Genomic DNA, 22,575 nt, shown 5'->3' on the forward strand with positions numbered 1-22,575 from the left:
GCCCATCAGCTTGTCGAGTAGATACCCCCACTCGATACATCGACTCTGCTATCCCACATTGAAATAGAGAATGACGAAGTTTTCAATTTATTTTGAGCATAATAAATTGCCACGCCAAAAAAAAAAACAATTTTCCCATCATGTTTGGCCCTTGTACGTTCTGCATCTGAGGCAAGGGTAGGTGCTTGAAATCTTTCGTTTCAATCAGTAAGAAATACTTTTTATATAAAAACTGAGCGAATATTATTTATCGACGTTTTTAAAAACGTTTTTAACCTTCTTTAAGACAGTAAGTTGCCGCGCCAAGATACAAATTTTCCATTATGTTTGACCCTTGTACGCTCCGTCCGCATCATACCGATAGAGAGGCAACGGTATGAGCTTGTAATCTCTCGTTTTAATCAGTAACATTTACTTTTCATAATTTTAAATCAGCGACTATTAGTTATTAATGTTTGTTCTTCTTAAAACAGTATGCAACTTTATCTACTGTGCCCTTTCAAGTAAGAATATGTAAGTGTATATATATTAACTCATTCACACTTCAATTACAGAACCATATCGACCCATCTTTTCATCCACACATCCCGTGCTATATCTGCGCCGGCGCAGTGGAGTTTCCTCGTCTGGTTCTTCTTCTTCTTCTTCAATGATTTCATTAGCCTCACGGGCAACCTCGACCCCGGGGCTCATGTTTTGACTCTCCGATGGCTTTGTAATCAACCCCGTCAATGCCTGCGACTGCTTGTCGTTGTCGTACGCCGACGACTTAGCAGCGGCTGAACCGCCGCTTCTCCGCTTGGCCTGTAGTTTGGGCGGGATGTAAAGGATGTTCCCTCTGAGCGTGCGCAGAAACTTGAAGCAGATTGGCTGGAAGACGAGGCTCCAGATGATTGTCAGAAAGCAGTTCCAGACTGTAGATGAGAAGCAGAGAGACTTTGGAAATTAAACTCTGTATGTCAAGCATGATTTGGTCGTCCTCTTTAAATTGCTTTACCGACATCGATCCGTGAACAGAGAGGGCGTAAACATCAAAACACATTTTTATTTAATCACTTAAATAGAGGTATCAAAACACATTTTTATTTAATCACTTAAATAGAGGTATTGGTTTTTTTTCTCTTCATTTTAAATGGATACATTTAGAGATTTGGGTTTTATAGACCCAGCGATTTCATTGGAAACAACGATTTTATTGGATAAGTTTACAGTGCAATGAAGCTTTCCAAAATTTCTGTGTTATGATTGGTCAGAGGCAATGTATGTGATTTGACTGCGAATCCCCATATGAAATGGATACGAGGTCAAAGGTGATTATGGACGGAGATTGACGTAGGCTCAAGGCAAATCGTAAATCATGAGCCTTGAAGTGTGACGTCAGATGTTCTGGCTAATTACTTATTTAGTTGATTAGTCCGCTACTTTAGTTACTAGTTAGTTTGTGATAGAGTGGTTGCTTGGTTGGTTGTTTGCCCCGGCCCAATGTCATAGCACTTCTTAACGGTTTGCTTAAGCCTTAGCGTATTTCATAGTTTAGCAGAAAAACTGGGCGGCCATATTGCGTGTTGACCGTGGATTTGCATTGTGACGACATTTATTTTCGTGCGGTAAGCACCGGAAGGTTAGCATGCCTTTTCGTGTGCTCAGGTAGGGGCGCTATGAAATAGAAATCGCACAGTAAGCACAAAATCGGCCGCTAAGCAGCGATATAAAATTGGGCCCAGGTTACTTGCTACCAAGCAAGTTCGAGTGTGCACCATGGTTAACTACAGGTTGACTATTTGACTCGAACCCAGGCTGTTCGAACATTGGTTGACTACTGTGGTTAGAACCAGCCTCCAGACCATGGTCCCGATAGCCTGTATTAAACGCAGAGGGGAACCAGTGACACTATACAACGTAAAGGCTGAAGGCAATTGAGAGTTGAATCGTGTACCAATGGTTGACTAGACTTCCAAACGAGTCGTTCGAGTGAGTGCGTCACTGCACCATGTACGTTGCTAGTCAATTATTGTCAACCTCGGGTCGACTAAAATAATGTGGGCATTTGATCGATTTTGCTCTTAGTTGCTTGCTTATTTTTTTGTTTTATTTCTAGTTGACAATTTATTTATTTATTAATTTATTTATTTGGGGTTGGTATTCAGAACGACTTACCCTCAACCCTTGCCTTATAAGGGAATGGGTTAGCACACGGTACAGCAACTATGGCGAAGGTGATGATGCTTGGTTGCAGATTGGTAATCAAGAGACCAAATTGAACCACCAGAAACTTGGGTACTGTGGAGTAGTTCTCAAGACGAGGCTTGGTTGCATGATGTATGGTACCCAGTACCTGCATAGCGGTCATTGTGCTTACTACGGTGACGATGGTAATCCACAGGCCTGGGAGACCAGGATCCTGTAAATAGTCAATACAAAGCAAAATGGTCATCGACCCGGGAAAATTATCTTATTTATCGATTAAAATATCAATTATTTGTCACCGTACTTCAGCTAAATTTTCATGTTTAGAGAAAACCGCGTTGAAGGTATACTATTTTTGAAATCATTTACTGTTTGCTAGGAAAACTTTGAAACTTTTTAAAGTATGAAAGTGGAGATCCTAAATATGCAAGAATCTTTTTGTTCTATTAATGATAGTTTTTGTTCTATTCATGGTTACTCACTAATTAAACATGTTAAACATGTTTAATTAGTGAGTAATTACCTGTTTAACACGAGGTTCTCTTTTGGAAAACTGCGCGAACGAGGTCTGTGTGCGTACAGCGCGTCTTGTACAAACCAATGCGTAAAAAGATGAGGATCTGTCCGAGCGTGAATAGGTCACAGAATTGGCCCTTTGGAAAACTAATAAGTGTAATTAAAAAAAACATATAAATATTTAGCACTGGACGCTTCGGTAAATTATATTGATACCACTCATAACATCCCAAGTGTGAATATAAATTTGCCAAAATGTTTGATTTTTTGAAGATTAAAACGGTGACGTATTGATTAACAACCCACGATGGATACAATATTGGTATACATTAATTTCAAGGTAGCGGACACTAATTGTAGGCTAATTACTCAAAATAATTGTAAGCACAAAAACTTACTTTGTAACGAGCAATGGAAAGCTGTTGGTAGTATAAAACATTGTGAAAAAAGGCTTCCTGTGAAGTAACATACACGTTGTTTTCGAAAAAGAAGTAATTTTTCACAAATTTGGTTTCGAGACCTCAGAATTAGATTGTGAGGTCTCGAAATTAAGCATCTGAAAGCACACAACTTCGTGTGACAAGGGTGTTTTTCTTCCATTATTATCTCGCAACTTCGACGACCGATTGAGCTCAAATTTTCACAGGTTTGTTATTTTATGCATATGATGAGATAAACCAAGTGAGAAGACTGGTCTTTGTCAATTACCAACAATAGTGTCTAGTGTCTAAATAACAATATAAAATCTATACGATGGTTACATTTTGCCTGGTTGCTGCACTTTCATTTGAAGTGTGTATACACTGGGAAGGAATGTCCCTCAATGTATAGTGATGGAGGCTATATGACCTTTACCCTCATCATACATTCATCAGAGTTACTATAATTTATTAATTTATTCAATTTCACTTCATTCGTCGTTGTTTGTTCATTTGTTCAGCTGGTGCTGCTGGTGCCGTTGTTCATTGTTTGTTTTTGTCGTCGGTTAAAAATTGTATTCATAAATACCTCAGACAGTTTCGCTATTCCTATTGGTGAAGAGCGCGTCACGTGGGTGTGTATTAACCTTTGTTTATGACCGGTAAAAAGTGTTAATTCATGGGCGTGACACGCGACCTTGCACCTGTTCTTTTAAGACAGTTTCTTAATTCCTATTGGTCGAGAGCAACGGCTGAAACAGTTGTGCCACATCACGCGATACGCGCGACGCGCACAGCATTCCCTGAGAAGGAGTTGTTTACCCGAGGGCGGCGGAGGGCTTTACCATTTCATAGCTGGAGGGGTGTTGTGTTGAAAGAAATCATTTAACAATTATAATTTTTGCATTTATTTTACTATTGGACCAAAAGGTGATGATGTTTTTGACCGAAAAGGTATTTATGAATGGGAATCAAAGTGTGTTGACTCGGTTTCAACTAGTGGTTTAAACCCGCCAGGGCCTGGTTCTTTATAATTTACCTCGACTTCGTCTCGGTAAAATTATCAAGAACCAGGCCTCGTTGGGATTAAACCACTAGTTGAAAACCTCTTCATCACACATTGATTCCCTTATTTATCTCACCCAATGGAGTGCTTTTGGGACGCTAGGTGGCAGCAGACTTAACAGGCCATTGCGCAGGCGCTCACTCAATACTGTTGAATTGTGTGCGTGCCGGTCTAGTTAGCGAACAAGTTAGATACATGCACCTCATTCCACGACAAATATGTGCGCGTACCGAGTATTTTCGGGGGAAAACCATACCTCAGCTATAAACTGAATGGTATACTATACAGGGTGGCAATAAAAACACCCATCCACAATCAAGCAAATACAATAGGACCTGCTGCCCCAGAAACAATCAGGAATCAAGCTCGAAAGATTCCAATAAATGACAAACACTTACCTGTTTATGAAAAAGCATTAATCACGGCGCCCATCGGTGTATTTATCTTGGTGTATTTTTGCGGTAGTAACCAATATCTGTTTTGGTCATTAGTCAATGGCCTAGTGGATCGAAACAACAGTGTTCGAAGCGCATGATGTGTATAGGGCCCACACAGACCAAGCGCAAGATCTGACCTAGCCGAACCAAATATTGGCCAATATCTTTCACCATCAACTTGTGATTTATTTTGCTGAGGCAGGTTTATAGCTGATTTCTTAATAACACAGATAAAAAGCAACGCAAAATACAAAATTGACGCAGAACTCACCACAAAGGCTATTATTGGCTGAGAGTCGTGCGCAGAGCGTGTACACTCGTGGACGTTTCCATTTTGTCTGTCATCAAAGATGGCGGCCAATGACGTCATGTGCAATTCATGACTGAACAAAAGCAATCATGATAATGGCGTCCCTCTTGACGGGGCGGGGAAAGTTGGACCAGCGACCATTAATGTCAACTAGTCAAATCCATTGTTACATATACTTGAATGAAATACATGATGGGTATATCCGTAGGCAAAATTGCCAAACGGTCAACTATAGTCGGCCTTGATCGAACTTGCAGCTCGACTTTTTCTAAAAGCAATAACTGTTTCGGCCATTGGTCAAGTCAATCACCAAGTCAATCGAAAGCGTTGTAAATTATTTAGAACGCAGCACAAAACAACGTGCAATGCGAATTAGACACCATCACCGACCAAGCGCAAGATCCGACCAATGAGTTGCCGAGCCAATGGGCCTGTATAATTATCCTTCACCATCATTTCAATTAACAGAATGCAATTGATCTTGCTGACGCAGTTATGGCATATTCCTTGTGTGCATTGGTCTACAGATACGAATGAAAGGTACCTCCAGGAAATCGATTGATACAGAACAAAATTGGGGCGAATATTATAATTAGTTGACTGTTATTGACATCGGCACAATCACTTTGCAGTGACACCGAAACAGTCTCTCCAATCTAGCCATATTGGTGAACAAAAGCTACATTGAGAACAAGTACGTAATCGGCGCTGGTGAATGCTTCTGCTCTATTGCAGTATCCATTGTAAACGTGTCTTACAATCAATGCCATTGCTTAAGTTGTCAGTTCCGGTAGTTCTTGATAGCAGTCTGCTTTCGATTCCTGAGTATGGCGAGTTCTTTCAGTGTCATCACTTTCAGTATTCTTGTAGCTCTCCTTCAGTCGCATTTCTTGATCGTATCTCCCTGCATGTCCTGCATCAGTCCGTGGACAAGTTTTGGGGATCATTGCTACCTTCTTGTGACGGATGAGACGACATTTGATGAAGCTGAACAGCACTGTCAGAGTTTGTCACGCCTCGGCAGACCATCTCATCTGGCGTCTATTTTGAGTCAAGAGGAATACGACTTCCTCCTCTTGCTTATCAAATCCGTGCACGGCGGAGAAATCGGCAAGAAAACTTGGTTCGGCTACCGAAAGAACAATAGCTCTTCAACTTGGCGCTTTATCGACGGCAGCCCTTCAGGAAGCTTTATCAACTGGGACAACGGACACCCCAGCGGCGATGGACTCTGCGCCGAGATACTTGAAACGACCGATAGCAACTTGTGGAATGACCTGTCATGTAATTACTACCGTAGGGGATCTGCTTGTAAGATAGCAGCCAGATTGTGAGTGAAACCTTTACAGTTTTTAAAAATAGGGTAAACTGAACTGTAAAAAACTGTAAACTGTATGTTATAGTGAAACTGTGACTTACTGCCTACTGGCTTCATGGGTGACTTAAAGGAGTGACCTGAAGCACCCAAATACCTCACAGAAAACTTCATCCTCTACAATACTGGTAATTCTGAAGACCGTAGGAGGCTCCGCTCTGCTTCTGACGTCACACGCGTGGTTGTTCCTCGCTCCTATAAAAAGGCTGGAGACAATCTATTTTTCAATGCAGCTCCTTACTACCTTTGGAGCCAACTGCCCTGTGACGTCAGAGAAGCAGAGTCTACTTCGATCTTCAAGCGGTCTCTCAAAACGTTTTTGTTTCCCCATTGAGAGCCTCTTGTAATTTTCTTTTGTTTTGTTTTCTACTTATGTTATTTTGTTTTTCTTGTGAGGCGCTGTGTTAATTGTAGAGCGCCATAGAAATGTTTATTATTATTATTATTATTATTATTATTATTATTATTATTATTATTATTATTATTATTATTATTATTATTAAAGGGAAGGTACACGTTTGGTAATTACTCAAAACAAATATTAAAAACTGACTTGGTAACGAGCATTTGAGAGCTGTTGATAATATAAAACATGTTGGAAACGACTCCCTCTGAAGTAACGTAGTTTTTGAGAAAGAGGTAATTTCTCACTAAAATAATTAAAGACTTCTAGCTAGAAGTCTTCTATTCTTATCTGAAAGCACACAAATTCGTCCAACAAGGGTGTTTTTTCTTTCATAATTTTCTCGCAACTTCGATGACCAATTGAGCCCAAATTTTCACAGGCTTGTTATTTTATGGTTATGATGGGATACACCAAGTGAGAAGACTGGTCTTTGACAACTACCAAACGTGTACATGTACACTCCCTTTAAAAGAGCTTGGTTACTGCTTACATAATCTATTTTGACGCTGAACGAGTTGGTTTATGCATACCGTATTAGCAATAAGAACGTTTCCATAACGAATGGTCAGCGTGTTGCAGGCGTTCACAACTTATGTCCTATGATAGTTTAACTACTGCATAGCGTGCGGCAGCGTATTGCCGACGATCACATGTAGTAGCCTACAAAGAGTGTGCTTCTCGACGATTGAAATAATAACGGCACTTTAAATCGTAGTATCCTCATGCGAACCCAATTTTTATAAATCGATTCCTATAAACGCTGCCAATACGCCATTTTACGGTAGCTGTAAGTTAGAACCACGTTCAGTAAGTTCTCTGGTCGTCTGGAACACATGAAGTACGTTCGACGTAGGTTCAAAGCACGTTGCTCATAGGTTAGAAATAAGTTTTTGGTACGCTAGACATTATCTCGACGTATGTCGACTTATGGTTAACTTACAAGTAACGTGTGTGAACGTGATTCAACGATCGTATAACGCACCTACAACTTATGCGGAACTTATGAACCACACGCTGGCACACGTCGATAATTTTTGTGCATGCACAACATTTCTCAACGACCTCGCCTTATATGAAACGCTACCTAAGCAAACGTATGACTTATAATATGACGTATAACGAAGCTGCACTGATGTTGCCTTGTAAAGTAACTGGCCCTAAACTCCATTCGGTGGCTTTGTTGCATGACAGATCGACTATCTTTCTGCACAGTGCACATTACATGCATTGTCCGCTTTACACCAGCGATTGCACAATTACATTGTTTGGTATTATTCTACAAAAGGGCAAATTAGGCCCCAGAATGCGGGCTTTTTATTATTCATGTGGTTAACCTACACGTTAGGAGGAATCAGAGATAATGGCTGAGGGGAGGACGTCGCAGGGGTTGTGCCATGACTGAGGAGAAAAACAAACTTATTTATTTATGACTTGGGTAAGAATTATGACGTCATGCATAAACATTAAGAGAGGCGTATTGGCATAGACCGGTCTTCTCACGTATGCATAAAGTAATACTCCTGTGAAAATTTGAGCTCAATTGGTCGTCGAAATTGTGAAAGGCGGAATAATGGAAGAAGAAACACCCTTGTCGCACAAGTTATGTGCTTTCAGTTGCCTTGAATTCGAGGAGGTATCCAATTCAATTCAATTAGTTTAGTGAGAAATTACTTCTTTCTCAAAAACTACGTTACTTCACACGGAGCCGTTTCTCACAATGGTTTATACTATCAACAGCTCTCAATTGCTTGTTAACAAGTAAGTTTGATGGTATTTTGAGTTATTACCAATAGCGTCCACTGCCTTTATATTAAATTAGGACTTACAAATATAGCTTTCGTTGAGAATGATCCATCAATGATGAACATTTGAGTCAGAAACAACATCGCTGGTCTGATCACTGCAATTTGCATGACCAACATCTCCAGTCTAATGTACTGCTTCCTGAAAAAGAACAAAAAGGAAAGAAGAAGACATACACCAGAATATATACGAGTTTTATGCAATAAGGTCCTTTTATGCACATGACGTCATTTCAGTAGGGCGCCCTCACCTAAAGGTCAAACGGCGGATGTTCATTGGCCAATCCTGTGCCCCGCGCGTACAAATTTGTGCGTTTCGATTGCTTCGTCACCGTTTTACCTCTCAGATGGCGGCTGGATGACAAACTCAGTGGAACTTAGGGTACCTAAGATTAAATAAATTTATATATATAATGTACAATGTACAGTGTACGACCAGTATTCGTTATGTACCATGAGATACGCTCTTGACATTCACAACGGTTGTGATGTATTATTTACAAATGATTAGTAATTTTTTGTTTTTGCACCCTATCAATAGTGCTATCTCTTCTATTTGTAATGCCCAAACCTTTTCTCCAAATTGCCCAAATTTTGTTCACACAAAAGGCTGGGTAAAGTGAAGTTAACAAATAATTGGTTTAACTTTTTGACCAACCACTTGTTAAAAGGCGAACCATCAAGCCTAGTGCTTTGCCCAACTGGGCCCAATTTCATAGAGCTGCTTAGTACAAACAATTGCTTAGCATGAAATTTCTTCCTTGATAAAAAACAGGTTTAAATTGTGTGCATATTGGTGGTTTGCTATCCTGAAAATCATGTGGACATTTGGTTGGTAATCTTGTTTTTATCAAGGCAAAAATGTCATGCTAAACAGACTGTTTTGCTTAGCAGCTTTGTGAGATTGGGCCATGTGGGGCGGTTCAACTAACAATACAAGGTTGGTTAAAATTGCTATAAACAATTATTAAAATGTTTAACAATATGTTTAAAGGTACTAAAGTTATTATTATTTTTATTTGTTTTATTTATATTTATTTATACATCTTGACATATAGAGTGATTTGTTTACAGTCAATATTATTGTGTGCCCTTTCTTTTTATATAAAACTTGCCATAAGCTGACTTACTGTAAACATGTTGTAATAATTCTGTCGCAAATTACTGTTCAAAAATTGTCCTTATACAAATTGTATTCACTGTCATTGAGGATGTCATAATGAAATAGATGTCTTTACTGAAGTGACTTATTGGTGTTGTAATTTTGTTGCATTTGGCATTCAACTTTGTTGCATTTAGAGTTCATGGTATCAGAGTCACCACCAATGTGCTATTAGCCTTGTTCAAGTCTCTTTACGCAAGCAACCCGCTCTGAATTTGGACGACGAACTGCATATACTGCGTAGGCCCTACCTAATTTACAGTTGATACCGTGGGGTCCAAGCTTGGTTTTTCAAGTTTGTTTTAACCTCGTACAAACGAAGCCGCAACTGATTCAGCGTCGTTGTACGAGGTTGAAAAACCATGCTTCGACCCCACGGTATCAAGTACTGTTATGTGCCGTGCAGTATAGTATCTATGCAGTTCGGGAATTCAGAGCGGGCCAGTGCTTGCGTATTAGCCTTGGACAAGGCTTCTAATGTGCATACCGTTGCACTTGGCAATGCAAACACCCTTGAACAGTCCTAAACATAAACAACATGCCTGCAACAAAATCCTTGCATTTTGTTGCATTGAACATGGTTCTCATTTCAGCTGTGTTCAGTGCATTCTGATGTATTTGGCAGGGTATGTACCATAATGGGGGAAAGTGTTTTTAATTATAAAAAAAATCATTCTTACTTCTTGAGTACACGTGAATAGCATTTCTCCGGGCAGCAGCTGCAGCAGCAACCACATGGTGGCCGATTGTACTTTACTGGGAAGTATTTCATCTTTCCAATCATGGCATCCTCACCTCCGAAATAATCCACCATCAGGTTCAGATAGTTGTAGATGGTGGGAAATAAAAACCTGGCAAAGAGTTTAGTTTAGTTTAGTTTAGTTTAGTACCTTTTATAGCACAAACATCAAAATACATTGCGTTGCAAAACGAAAACCCCGAACAGGCACGCGGTCCCTTGATCACACTTTAGAATACAACAAACAGACAGAGACAACAGTCAACATGCAAACAACAATGTAGAAACATGTAACTATATCTATTGAAAGTAATAAACGTTGCGTTTTGCAAAAAACCAACTACACAGGCAAATTTAATGGCACTGCTTTCATTATAATTCTAAGCCTGAACGCTCCCCATATAGGATCCACATCACTGGACAGATTTTAGAGCGAAATAAAAGGAGAGACGTTAGGTACATGTTTGGGGCTACATTCATAGGTTAGGCGGCATTAATTAGGGTTCGTGCTACATTTAGGGGCCGCACAGACGTACAAATATTACCCACTTGTGACTTGGGGGTTGTTGACTTCCAGCTTAAGGTATTTTGTGTGACCTAATATTAGGCCCGATAAAAAGGGCACTATCTGTGGTTGAGAGTGGTAAGGCAGTGTCAAGATTAATAGTCGGACTCCCCCATATGAAATTGGACAGAAGAAAACAGTTCAAGAGTCACTAGATAATTTTCCCTTTTCGTAAAGATGTATACACCTTTAACTACTTTTTGAATATTTAGTCTTTACGGGGGTTATTTTAGTGGGTGCACCCGTAGAATCATGCGCTTTTTAGAGGTCGCTGTAAAACAACTAACATGTACATTGTTTTTATATGCACAAAATAAAAAATGGGCATGAATCCAGTTACAAGCAATTTCCATTTCCCGTCCCAATTTCACGCCTTCGTGCATCACCAAGCTAATCCGCATCCACAGTTTGACCAGCATGCAGCATCAGAGTCCAGCTTTCTCCAGACGATCAGGACATACTGAGCGAAACGTCGAGTTGAAACCAACGGTTCTTTTCAGAACCAACTCAACTCATTTTGAGATGGTCATTACATGGTGTTACCGCAAATTTTTCTACATCGTATTCCACCATGCAAAGTCTAAATCCAACTTAATTTCCATAATGAACATTCTTAACTGGTAATTAGGGGCCGATTTCACAGAGCTAAGTTTAATATTATATTTGAACAAAACATCTTAATTGCTAAACGAAGTGTGATGCCACAATACAAAGATCATCATGACAACAATAGGAGCTAATTTTAAGATACTGCCACACTAATTCAGCTGGTCAGAAACCCCAGTTCTTGAGGTAATAGGGTTTAATGCGTAACGCAGTAAACCGATTTAACACCGGGAAATATGCATAATTATAGTCACGTTGCACAGTCGGGGCTAAGAGATTGGGATTGTCAGGGCGCATTCAGACGGGGTTCCATTGTTCTTTTTAACCAACCAAAGCAATGCATTTCGGGGAAAGGGTCCTTGTCTTTCTGGGAACCGTCATTGAATATTCTGCCACGGAGGAGTTAAGATAGATTGTATAGTTGCGCAAAATTCCCTCCCTCCCTCCCTGGGGTTAATGGAAGGGTCAGGGTATTACGGCATACGGGATACAGATTGAATTGACTAATAATCTTACTACTTACACTTAAAGCGGTAAGTTTAGGTTGTTCCTATAAACAAGAAGCTAATAGGCATGGTAGCCTGTGAGGAAGTGGTAAATTAATTTATGTGAATTGATATGGATAAATATGGTGGTAATAAAATGATGTGATTGTATATAAAGAAGTAAATTAATTTGGTACCTTCTTGGCAACTCGCTGGAAGTGGGAACCTCATTGACCCGGAGTTTTCTCCAGTCAATGAGTGCATTTATAATTATAATAATTGTAAATGGTCTGGTACCTTCTTTGGCAAATCGCCGAGAAGTGGGAACCTTTGCGGATTGGAAATTTACCGTTTGCAAAGTGCAATTGGGAACCTTTGCGGACTGGCTGCAAAGTGTATTTATAATTGGAACTGGTATACTTCTTTATGAGTGGATATCACTGGATGGAATTAAATAAAGGGAAATCCCTTATATTGTTATGAATTGGCGTTTTACCACGGAATTCAGAGTACGGAATAAGTTAACTCTTGGCAGAGTTCACTACAACAACAAATCCTTGTGTCTGTGTATATTTATCAGGTGGTAACAATGCACTAAACCGCTGATTACAAAACTCATTCTGCTAGAATTCTTCACAATTTATAGGTAGATGAGTACAGTGCAGCTAGAGAACTATTGCGACGTCACAGCCCAATTTAGTGCCAACCGAGGTCGAAAACTATGGAAAGCCATAAATGCAAAACAAAAACAAGTGGCCAAAGTTTGTAGCAATGTCACACAACAATTTAAAAATAGTGTTGAATTTGTTGAAACAAAGCAACCATTCATGGGCGATATTTTATTAAAAGGAACAATACAGAATTGATAATAACAAACATCGTGAAGGTCACAGATCTACATAAAACTGACACGGTCCAATGACGATGATAGCAGAAAACATCCCTTGAAATAATTCTGTCATTTGATGAGAAAGATATAATCTAATTTCGCGTTTGGTGTTATTTGCATCGATGTCATGCAAAATGTGTAATCGGTTTTTACTATATTCTCGGGACCCAGATGACCGATCGATCTCAAAAATTTTCAGGTTTGTCAATTTATGCATGTGGTGGCTTACATAAGGTGATTAGACTGCTAGTAACTGTTTTGTTAGCAAAACCATTCTGTATTGTTCCTTGTTCCGTGTTCAGTGCCTTTAATTTAAATGTTGCAAAAATTTTTGAATTTGGTCAGAACGAGTGAATGTCTTGCTAACAATTTGGCCGACCGTGCCAACCAGCGTGGTTTGCTTATCAAGAATGGAAAGGTGTCTGTCACCATGTTCACACTTGATCCTGCTAGGAGGGTCAAAGGAGGAGTGATCTCGAAAGGGCGATCAAAGGGAGATCTCCGGCTAGTGTGAACGCGATCAGGATCAGGATCAAATCCTCCTTTGACCTCCCTTTATTGCGAGATCAAAGGGAAATCAGATCCCGCAAAGGTGATCAAAAACAAGTGTGAACGCAGATCGAGATCATTTAAACAGCGGCTACAGCATGAGTCAGAAATATATAGTGGTTACATTTTTATAATAGATGAAAAACATATAACGAGTCTCTTACCTCACGTTAAAACATGGTAAAAATGGTTTTTCCCCGAAACACTCCCAAGCCAAAATTCTGAAAAACGCGAGGACAAACAAACCCGCGCGACAAAGGAATCGTGAGGTCATTGGCGCTATTTGATGTGGAAAATAGCGCTCTCAGTTGGCCGAAGCTGGACTGTGTACAATCCAATTGGGGAAAATCGCCACTGACGTAAAGGAGTCATTATAATAGATAAGCCGTTTTTGACTCCCGGCTGAAAAAGCCGAGTGGAGAGGTGCATTTTTGACTTGAATTATTAATTACCAAATGCAAATTTTAAGCGTTAAATGTTTTAAAATCGGTATCTACGATGTCTGCTTGGCCAAAAAAGGTAATAGTTAAAATATTTAGATTATCCTGTAGCCGCTGTTTAAGCTGCTCACATCCGGCCAACGCTGTGTAATCTTCCTCCAAGGTGTAATGTACAGGGGGATTGCACTTTATCGTGAACTGGTCCCCGACCCCATAATTCGTATGACACTGGTAACCAACATCACAGTGATTGTGGATGCATAACTCACACGCTTTGCGTTCATCATCTAACGTATCTCCATCTCATCTCCATTGGTTCAGTCAGCAAAATATCCTGCCGGATACATCTACGCTAACTTGCGCACTAATAACATGAAAACCCATTGCTTAAATACTTACAAATTGGCAGCTGTGATTGATAGAAGAGCTGCTTTAGGTAAATATATCCCGAACAAGGAGACAATGCACATCACCTGAAATAAAAACGGATTGGGAGTGGAGGGTTGGGGGAGGTTGAATCTTTACATTTGAGTTTTTATGATTTGTTTTTGTGCGGATGTGGGGTGGCCAAAATCGGTAGCTTGTATTGCCTTTTGACGAAAAATTTGTTGTTAGTAACATTATTTAATAAGAACTCAATCCGCGGTAGTGTAGTTAATAAACTAAAGTCCCAGCCAATTGTCTTTATCTTTATTATTATCTCGCAACTTTGACGACCAATTGAGCTCAAATTTTCACAGATTTGATATTTTGTGCATATGTTGACATACATCAGGTAAGAAGACTGGTCTTTGACAATTACCAATATTGTCCAGTGTCTTTAATCAGACAGGAGAAAGACACAAAGTAATTAATACAAACATTCAATTGAGTGACTCAAGATTTATTTGTATATAGCCCACACAAAGATCATTGTCATTGGATTTGTTGAAATGCCATACTTTTCTTGTGTCACGTATTATTTGCCGCGACGGTTGGACCGTCGTATATGAAAACAAATATAGGACGGGTGTAGTGAACTTCAACGCTCCACTATCAGCGTTCTTCCAAACAAGGAAAGGTTGTGTGTCAGGGGGACACAGTTTGTGTCACGAAGTCACCATGTTTAGAACGTTTGACTTGGGCGAGTTTCTGTATCTGTGTTTGTGTGAAATTATATGCATTTCGTTCGTGCCCGCCTGTCGCAGAATGTACTCAAGTTCATTCCAAAATAGGGCAACCCAGAACTTGAACATGGTTCACAGAATATACTCACTTGGTGAAATATAACTTTTTCATTTCAGGAATATTAGGCAGATTTCAGCTCCTGGTTATATTCTGCAAAAAATGCGCTGCGAAAATGTGCATGCAATTAATACAGGTTTCTCCGGCCAATTTTTCACACACAAATTACAACAACTTCAGGCCTTTCATTAGAGGCATCTGAATGCACTTTAATAATTGTGTCTCTTTCATTATTCTCTTGCAACTTCGATTACCAATGGAGTCCAATTTCTTCTACAGGTTTTTTAATTTTATGCATTTTGTTGGGACACACCAAGTGACAATACTGGTCTTTGCCAATTACCAAACGTGTCTAGCCGTCGATTTCACTAAACTCTTTCTGACTTAAGGATTAATCTTACTTTAGGACGAGTAGAGTTCCGTATCGAAAGACGTAGGACGCATTGAACCCATCCTAAGTTAGGACGGGTTACTCATCCTAACTCGAGATATGATTAATCCTAGCGTTTTGTGAAATCGGCTGCAGTGTCTTTATAATTATTGTTATTGTTCTGTTGAAACTGGGCGGGAAAACCTACACTATTTGATTGCTTACCGGCCACAGTGAGTAGATCCAGATCATTGATGACGCTCTCTCACTGTGTGGAATATTCTTGGTTATCCACACGATACCATCTATCATAACAATAGTCTGGATTACGGTAATGACGGTAGCGAGTATCACGCAAGCCAAACCACCGGGATTGTACTCAAAATCTGAACAGAGAAACATACCAGACCTCTAACTGTGAATTTAAAGTCTTTTTTGAGTCCTGGACCAAAGTTTATAATATGTAAGCACACAATTTCTGCTTACGGAGCGGCCATAAGCATAAACTACATTTAAAAACTCTGAGATAGCTAACCATAATACAAGCAAACACGCGCTAACGAAGTGCCACGCAAGGCAAATTTCACACAGCTGCTTAGACACAACAATACGTGCAACAATATTATGCTCCAAAAGGTTTACTCGCCAAAAACCATGTCACACTCACTATTTGTGACTGGGTATCCTGTTCATTTATGATGAGCAGGAAACTGTTATCTGCTTTAAAGCAGCTCTAAATTGGGCCCTGTTAGATGGTTCTTTTATTATATGGGTGACCCAGTGCATTGTGTCCAAATAGTCTGGTTCGTTTATAAAATACAACCTTTTTTATGGTTAAACAACTTACTGAAAAACATCTCTAAACATTGGGACCAGTGCCTTGGGGGTGAGATCCGTACTAATGTCCCCATCAAGAGACGACGATATCGGGAAAACAACTCTTCTTTATGTGTGAATCGAGCTGGGTCCACAATTTGATGGCTGTACACTGCAATAACTGGGGTGTTAACAACAATTGCAAGGTCTTGGGTTCGAATCCCCCGAGCAACATGCATGTGTTTTTCCCCAACATAATTCGGGAAAGTACTGAGTATACAATGCTAACACACATCGGGGTGTATGGGTAAAACCAAATTGAATATTCTACCCCCGAAGCAAATTTAACATCTTGTTATCAACCTTTGTTGCCAATTTTGATTTCTGTTTGTATCTTACTACCCATAGAACTATATTCTTTTATATGGCGCCGTTTTCAGGCGGATAAGTCCGCGATAAATAGAGCCATGAAATTGGTCCAGGTGTAATCAACTGGCAAACTCGTTGTTAAGAAATTCAGGCACCCTGGAGCTAAATATGTTTATGGTTTGGGCTTTACCTTATCTTTGGACGGACTCCACAGGACTGACTAATGTAAATTTTGTCTAATGTAAGATTTTTTCGAGTTGCCCTTTACCTACAAGATGAGTTTCCTTATGAAGCACTTTTTAGTATCTATCTGGAACATGAAGCGAGACTTTCTGTGCGCCCGCCCAGACATAGACATGTTTTGAATAGCGATATTGGATACAAACATTAGGCGTGATATACAAAGGTTCATGAACATTGCTGGTATCGAACATAAGTTTGAACGCAAACCTCGGATTAACCCAATAACGACACTGCATTTTCCGAAAATTTAAATAAGATGGCTGACACAAGCTAATAAACAGCATATGAAGGCTTGTGATTTGAAAAAATTACATGAATTGCCGTGAATATACATTCTAACGAACTATAAAAACTTCAGATCTACAAGGCATTTATCGTAATTTACAACATTTTAGAACGAATAGGCCACGCCACAAACAAACTCATTTGAAGCAGCGAATTTTTTCTATAAAGCTTTTTTATTCCAAATCTTTAGACATTTATATATTACCCCAAGGAACACAAGTTGTCTTAAGGTTATACAAAAGTATAAAACTGTCATCGAAAAAAATGTGTACAACCAGACTAGGATTCAGAAACAAAAAAGTTATTTTAACGTCGTTTCTGAATCCAAGTCTGGTTGTACACATCTTTCGATGGCAGCTTTATACTTTTTTAAACCTTAGGACAACTTGTATTTCTTGTAGACCCTTTAAGGTTATACAAAAGTATTAAAAAAACTGCCATCGAAAGGTGTGTACTTGGATTCAGAAACGAAGTTAAACGAAGCGCAACTTACACTGAAACATCTCTGCAGCAGTGGGATTTGTAGTACAGTTGAATTCCATGTGGGTTTCTGTCATGTTGATCTCGTCCATGGCTTTTGGTTGTTATTTGTTTTATACCAGCAGAGACGAGAATTCAAGTCTCAATAACACACCATGATCCACCATAAACAAACGAGGTTCAAATAAGTCCAAATGTAATCATCAGATCAAGCTAAAGACTAAATTGACACTGATTTTCTAAACTCAATATAGGATAATTTTTATGTTGAAAACTGTGCAATGGCAGACTCTGTGACTTTGCCCAGCGTAGTGATATTGTTCAGCAGACAATGCAGTATATACTGTGAACCTTGGAATCAATATGGCCATGTTTACACAGTGAAAACTATTTCTGTAGCAATTTTTGCAGGAGAAGATTATTTGCCGCTGCTGTGTAACGACTGTTAAAGCGTTTTTACCAAAAGTCAGTTTGTGCAAATAGATAGTTTTTTTTGTAAAGCGGTGCTCGGGTTATCTCCCGGGCTGTTTGTAGGGCCAAGTGCATAGTTCAAAATTAACCACAAACGCTTAGGTCTAACCACACTTTTCCTGTGTCGAATTCATATCGTAAAAATGATGAATAACATTCGGTAAGAGGGGATGTTTAGTGCATGTCAGTTGTGCAACTAGGATTGTTCAAGGAACATAGGTCAGAACCCCCCCCCCGGACTGTACACAAAAAGTTAGTTTGGTATTAAACCACACTTGAAACTGCAGTGTAAATTGTTAATACCACAATGGAAACTGTAGTGTAAATTGTTAATACCACTGGAAACTGTAGTGTAAATTGTTAATACGGCCACAAGGGAAACTGTAGTGTAAATTGTTAATACCACAATGGAAACTGTAGTGTAAATTGTTAATACCACAATGGAAACTGTAGTGTAAATTGTTAATACGACCACAATGGAAACTGCAGTGTAAATTGTTAATACCACAATGGAAACTGTAGTGTAAATTGTTAATACGACCACAAGGGAAACTGTAGTGTAAATTGTTAATACCACAATGGAAACTGTAGTGTAAATTGTTAATACGACCACAAGGGAAACTGTAGTGTAAATTGTTAATACGACCACAAGGGAAACTGCAGTGTAAATTGTTAATACGACCACAATGGAAACTGTAGTGTAAATTGTTAATACGACCACAAGGGTAACTGTAGTGTAAATTGTTAATACGACCACAAGGGAAACTGCAGTGTAAATTGTTAATACCACAATGGAAACTGTAGTGTAAATTGTTAATACGACCACAATGGAAACTGTAGTGTAAATTGTTAATACGACCACAAGGGAAACTGTAGTGTAAATTGTTAATACCACAATGGAAACTGTGGTGTAAATTGTTAATACGACCACAATGGAAACTGCAGTGTAAATTGTTAATACCACAATGGAAACTGTGGTGTAAATTGTTAATACGACCACAAGGGCAAACTGTAGTGTAAATTGTTAATACGACCACAATGGAAACTGTAGTGTAAATTGTTAATACGACCACAAGGGAAACTGTAGTGTAAATTGTTAATACGACCACAAGGGAAACTGTAGTGTAAATTGTTAATACCACAATGGAAACTGTGGTGTAAATTGTTAATACGACCACAATGGAAACTGCAGTGTAAATTGTTAATACCACAATGGAAACTGTGGTGTAAATTGTTAATACGACCACAATGGAAACTGCAGTGTAAATTGTTAATACCACAATGGAAACTACAGTGTAAATTGTTAATACGACCACAAGGGAAACTGTAGTGTAAATTGTTAATACGACCACAAGGGAAACTGCAGTGTAAATTGTTAATACGACCACAAGGGAAACTGCAGTGTAAATTGTTAATACGACCACAATGGAAACTGTAGTGTAAATTGTTAATACCACACGGGAAAGTACTTTTTTTGCGCTTACAGGCTTGATAAATTGGGCCATGGTCGATACACTCCAATTGATGCACTTTTTGCAAGACAATGAAATTAAACTGAAACATGTTATGTTATATACGCTGTATTTAATGGAATTCATTTAACTGGGTTATATAGCTACAGAACTATACCAAGAAAAAGTGTTTTACTTTCGAAAATTTTGTGGAGCTGACTATAATTACCTCTTGCCCTACTCTCCTATGGAAAGTTAGCCTCCAGAACATTAGACTTGACTGAAGTCCCGTTCTCGTGCGAGAGGTCCTTAAGCATATTCGCAGTCAATATAGCTATTAGTGGTCTCGAGAAACAGGTTGGGGGAATGCAAAGCAGTTTTCTAGCGATGGCATGGGATTGGGACTTAAGTCAAGTCTAACTGAACATAGGCTACTAACACAGAGCTACTTACAATATTACGAGGGAATTGAATAGTAAAATAACAATTATGTAAGTAAATAACCATCAAAAGTTATAACACAATAACTAATATATAGCACGTATTCAAAGAAACTGCCTTTCGTTTGGTTAAGAGTGCGTCACATAATTAATATGTCTTGTTTAACTAGAAACTTGTGCGAACGCAACGCAACGCGTTAAACACACATCAACCACAGTCGTGTACTGTAGACCCATAGAGTTATATGAACTAGAGGGCGCACGATCGAGTGATGCTTCGTGCACAAACGCCACGGGACCGCAAGATGACAAGCGCGTCATTCTGCACGCGCGTTAAATATGAAATACACGTTTGAGTTTTTTTTCATTGAACGCTCACGCGATGCTGTTTGTTCAACTTACAAAATGGCCGCACAAACACACGCTGTGAGATAGCTGTTTTGTCAACTTAGAAAATGGCCGCCTGCTCGCATACCGGGGCGCGTATATAGGCCAGTGCGCGCTCTAGTTCTTATATATAGACCTTTCTTTTGCAACGTCACAGCCCGAGTTTTTGCCAACCCAAATTGGAAAACTATGGAAAGCCGTAAGTGCAAATCAAGAAAAGATCGCTATTTTTGGTAACAATGTAACCCAATTTGTTGCTTTTGTTTAAAATAAAACAACTAATTATAAGAGATATTTTGTTTAATTGAAAGTTTGCAGAAAGTGTTGAATTTTGTTAAAACATCTGTTAATACGATTGAATGTTTTACTAACATTCGGCCGACCATGCCAACCAAGGCGGTTTGTTTATCAACAAAAGAAAGGTCTATAACTCTATGTACGTGTATACCTTATCATGCTGCCTCCATCTTGTTCACGTTTCTCGTAACGAAAAACCAAAATGAACAATAATAATCTTTTTTTTTACAAAAGGAACCAGACTATTCTGTTATTCCAGCCTCGGTTTGGTACAATTGGTATCAACGGGAGAAATTAAAGATGGCTGCACCATGATACGGGTCTATACCCATAGCAACATCAGCTTATTGGTGTGTTTAGGCACATCTACGGGGTATTATTAAACTAAATTAATGACTGCTTTTGCCCGTGCTATGTTAAAACTACGACTCCTTTCCAAGAGTTGGTCTTTGTAAAGCGCTTTGTAACCCTTTGTTATAAAATCGATATGGTTAGCAAGATGTTGTAAAAGTAGAATAATTTGATCTACACAAAAAATATGCCTCGAAATTGCGTGGTTTTCGTTTTACCTCGTTGACTAACACGGTCGGCCATTAATGAGAGTCAAGACATTTGACTCCTCTGGCTGACCGTGATAGTTCGCGACGTAAAATGAAAACCGTGCAATTTTGAGTGTTACTTGTGTGGATCATTATATTCTACTTTTAAAAGATCTTTCTAACCATATGCATTTCATAACAAACGGTTTCAAACGCTTTTTATAGACCAACTCGTCCGATCCAAGGCAACGTGTTCGTAATAATGTTTGAAGATAACAACAGAATTTCGAGAAGAGGAATATTAATGTTACCAAAGTATAACAAAACAATTGTTGCACGCTGTAATTGGGGTCCATGGGTTTCCCTTGGAAAATGGCACCTTGGGCTTCGCATCGGGTGCCATTTCCCCCTCGGGTGTGTACAAAACGCATGGACCTCGTCACATCACAGCGTATTTACGGTTACTATCAAATTTTCACCAAAGTATTATGTTCGGGTAGATTCGTCTTTCACAAAATGTCAAGTGAAATCTCCGGTCTTCTTTCGTTTATTTGAATGGCCACAGATTTCTTCAAATTTGCTTACAGCCTAAAAGTTCAAAACGTAAAGCGACATCATTATGCAATTGAAGAGGAACGATGCGAACCTTGACGGCCGGGATTGGCTCGTAGAAACGACTCTCCACGATGTCTACTTTATTGATGTTGCCGTCAAAAACCTAACGTGAAAAATGAACAAAAATATCGTCAAACAATTTCAACCTGCAAAACAACACACAAGGACGTTTCTCAGTTCTTGACAGTTCTACTGATTCGATTCAACGTTTCGAGAGTCGGACTTGATTCAAGCCCCGTTCTCGTGCGAGATATCCTAAATATGTAGCTATAATTATTCAAAATGTAGCGATTGTGGTCCCGAGAATTGCCAGGCACAGGGGGCTAGGTTGGGGGATGCCAACCTCGCAAAAGTTGTCTGATGTTTAGGCGATGAGACTGACAATAAAAGGACCCTCACAGGACTGAGACTTGAGTCAATTCTATATCACCATGCGGTCCTCAACATACAGGACGGGAGCACTCGAGCGTGAGCATCCAGACTACTGAGTAGTTATGCTACCTACCGTCCTGTGTGCTCCCGTCCCGAAGGTCGAAAGGTCGCTTATAATGCAGAAGACCGGCAATCGGAAACAACATTAAAAGGGGCAGGGGGTACCAGCGAGGTATGGCCCGGAGTGTAGTACCTGTCTTCAT

The 22,575-nt window shown here is 39.4% G+C and overlaps 1 protein-coding gene across 1 annotated transcript; it reads right to left on the minus strand.

The window, feature by feature from the left end:
• Positions 1-537: 537 nt before the first annotated feature.
• Positions 538-17,817, minus strand: LOC117296801 (organic solute transporter subunit alpha-like). Its single transcript, XM_033779864.1, has 7 exons — positions 17,754-17,817; positions 15,773-15,933; positions 14,353-14,426; positions 10,361-10,531; positions 8,543-8,660; positions 2,158-2,401; positions 538-914 (listed from the first exon to the last, which is right to left on the minus strand). Exons 1-7 carry the CDS (start codon positions 17,815-17,817, stop codon positions 538-540), a joined length of 1,209 nt encoding a protein of 402 aa, XP_033635755.1.
• Between the last annotated feature and the right edge of the window lie 4,758 nt (positions 17,818-22,575).

Source organism: Asterias rubens, chromosome 1 (assembly GCF_902459465.1).
Source record: "Asterias rubens chromosome 1, eAstRub1.3, whole genome shotgun sequence".
NCBI classification, from domain to species: Eukaryota; Metazoa; Echinodermata; class Asteroidea; order Forcipulatida; family Asteriidae; genus Asterias; species Asterias rubens.

Excerpts from the sequence above, each read along its gene's own strand:
- LOC117296801 (XM_033779864.1), bottom strand. The coding sequence starts at position 17,817 with ATGACAGAAACCCACATGGAATTCAACTGTACTACAAATCCCACTGCT. Across the intron at positions 14,427-15,772 it reads GGATCTACTCACTGTGGCCG|GTGATGTGCATTGTCTCCTT; the intron begins GTAAGCAATCAA and ends TTTTTATTTCAG. Across the intron at positions 8,661-10,360 it reads TATTCACGTGTACTCAAGAA|GAAGCAGTACATTAGACTGG; the intron begins GTAAGAATGATT and ends GTTCTTTTTCAG.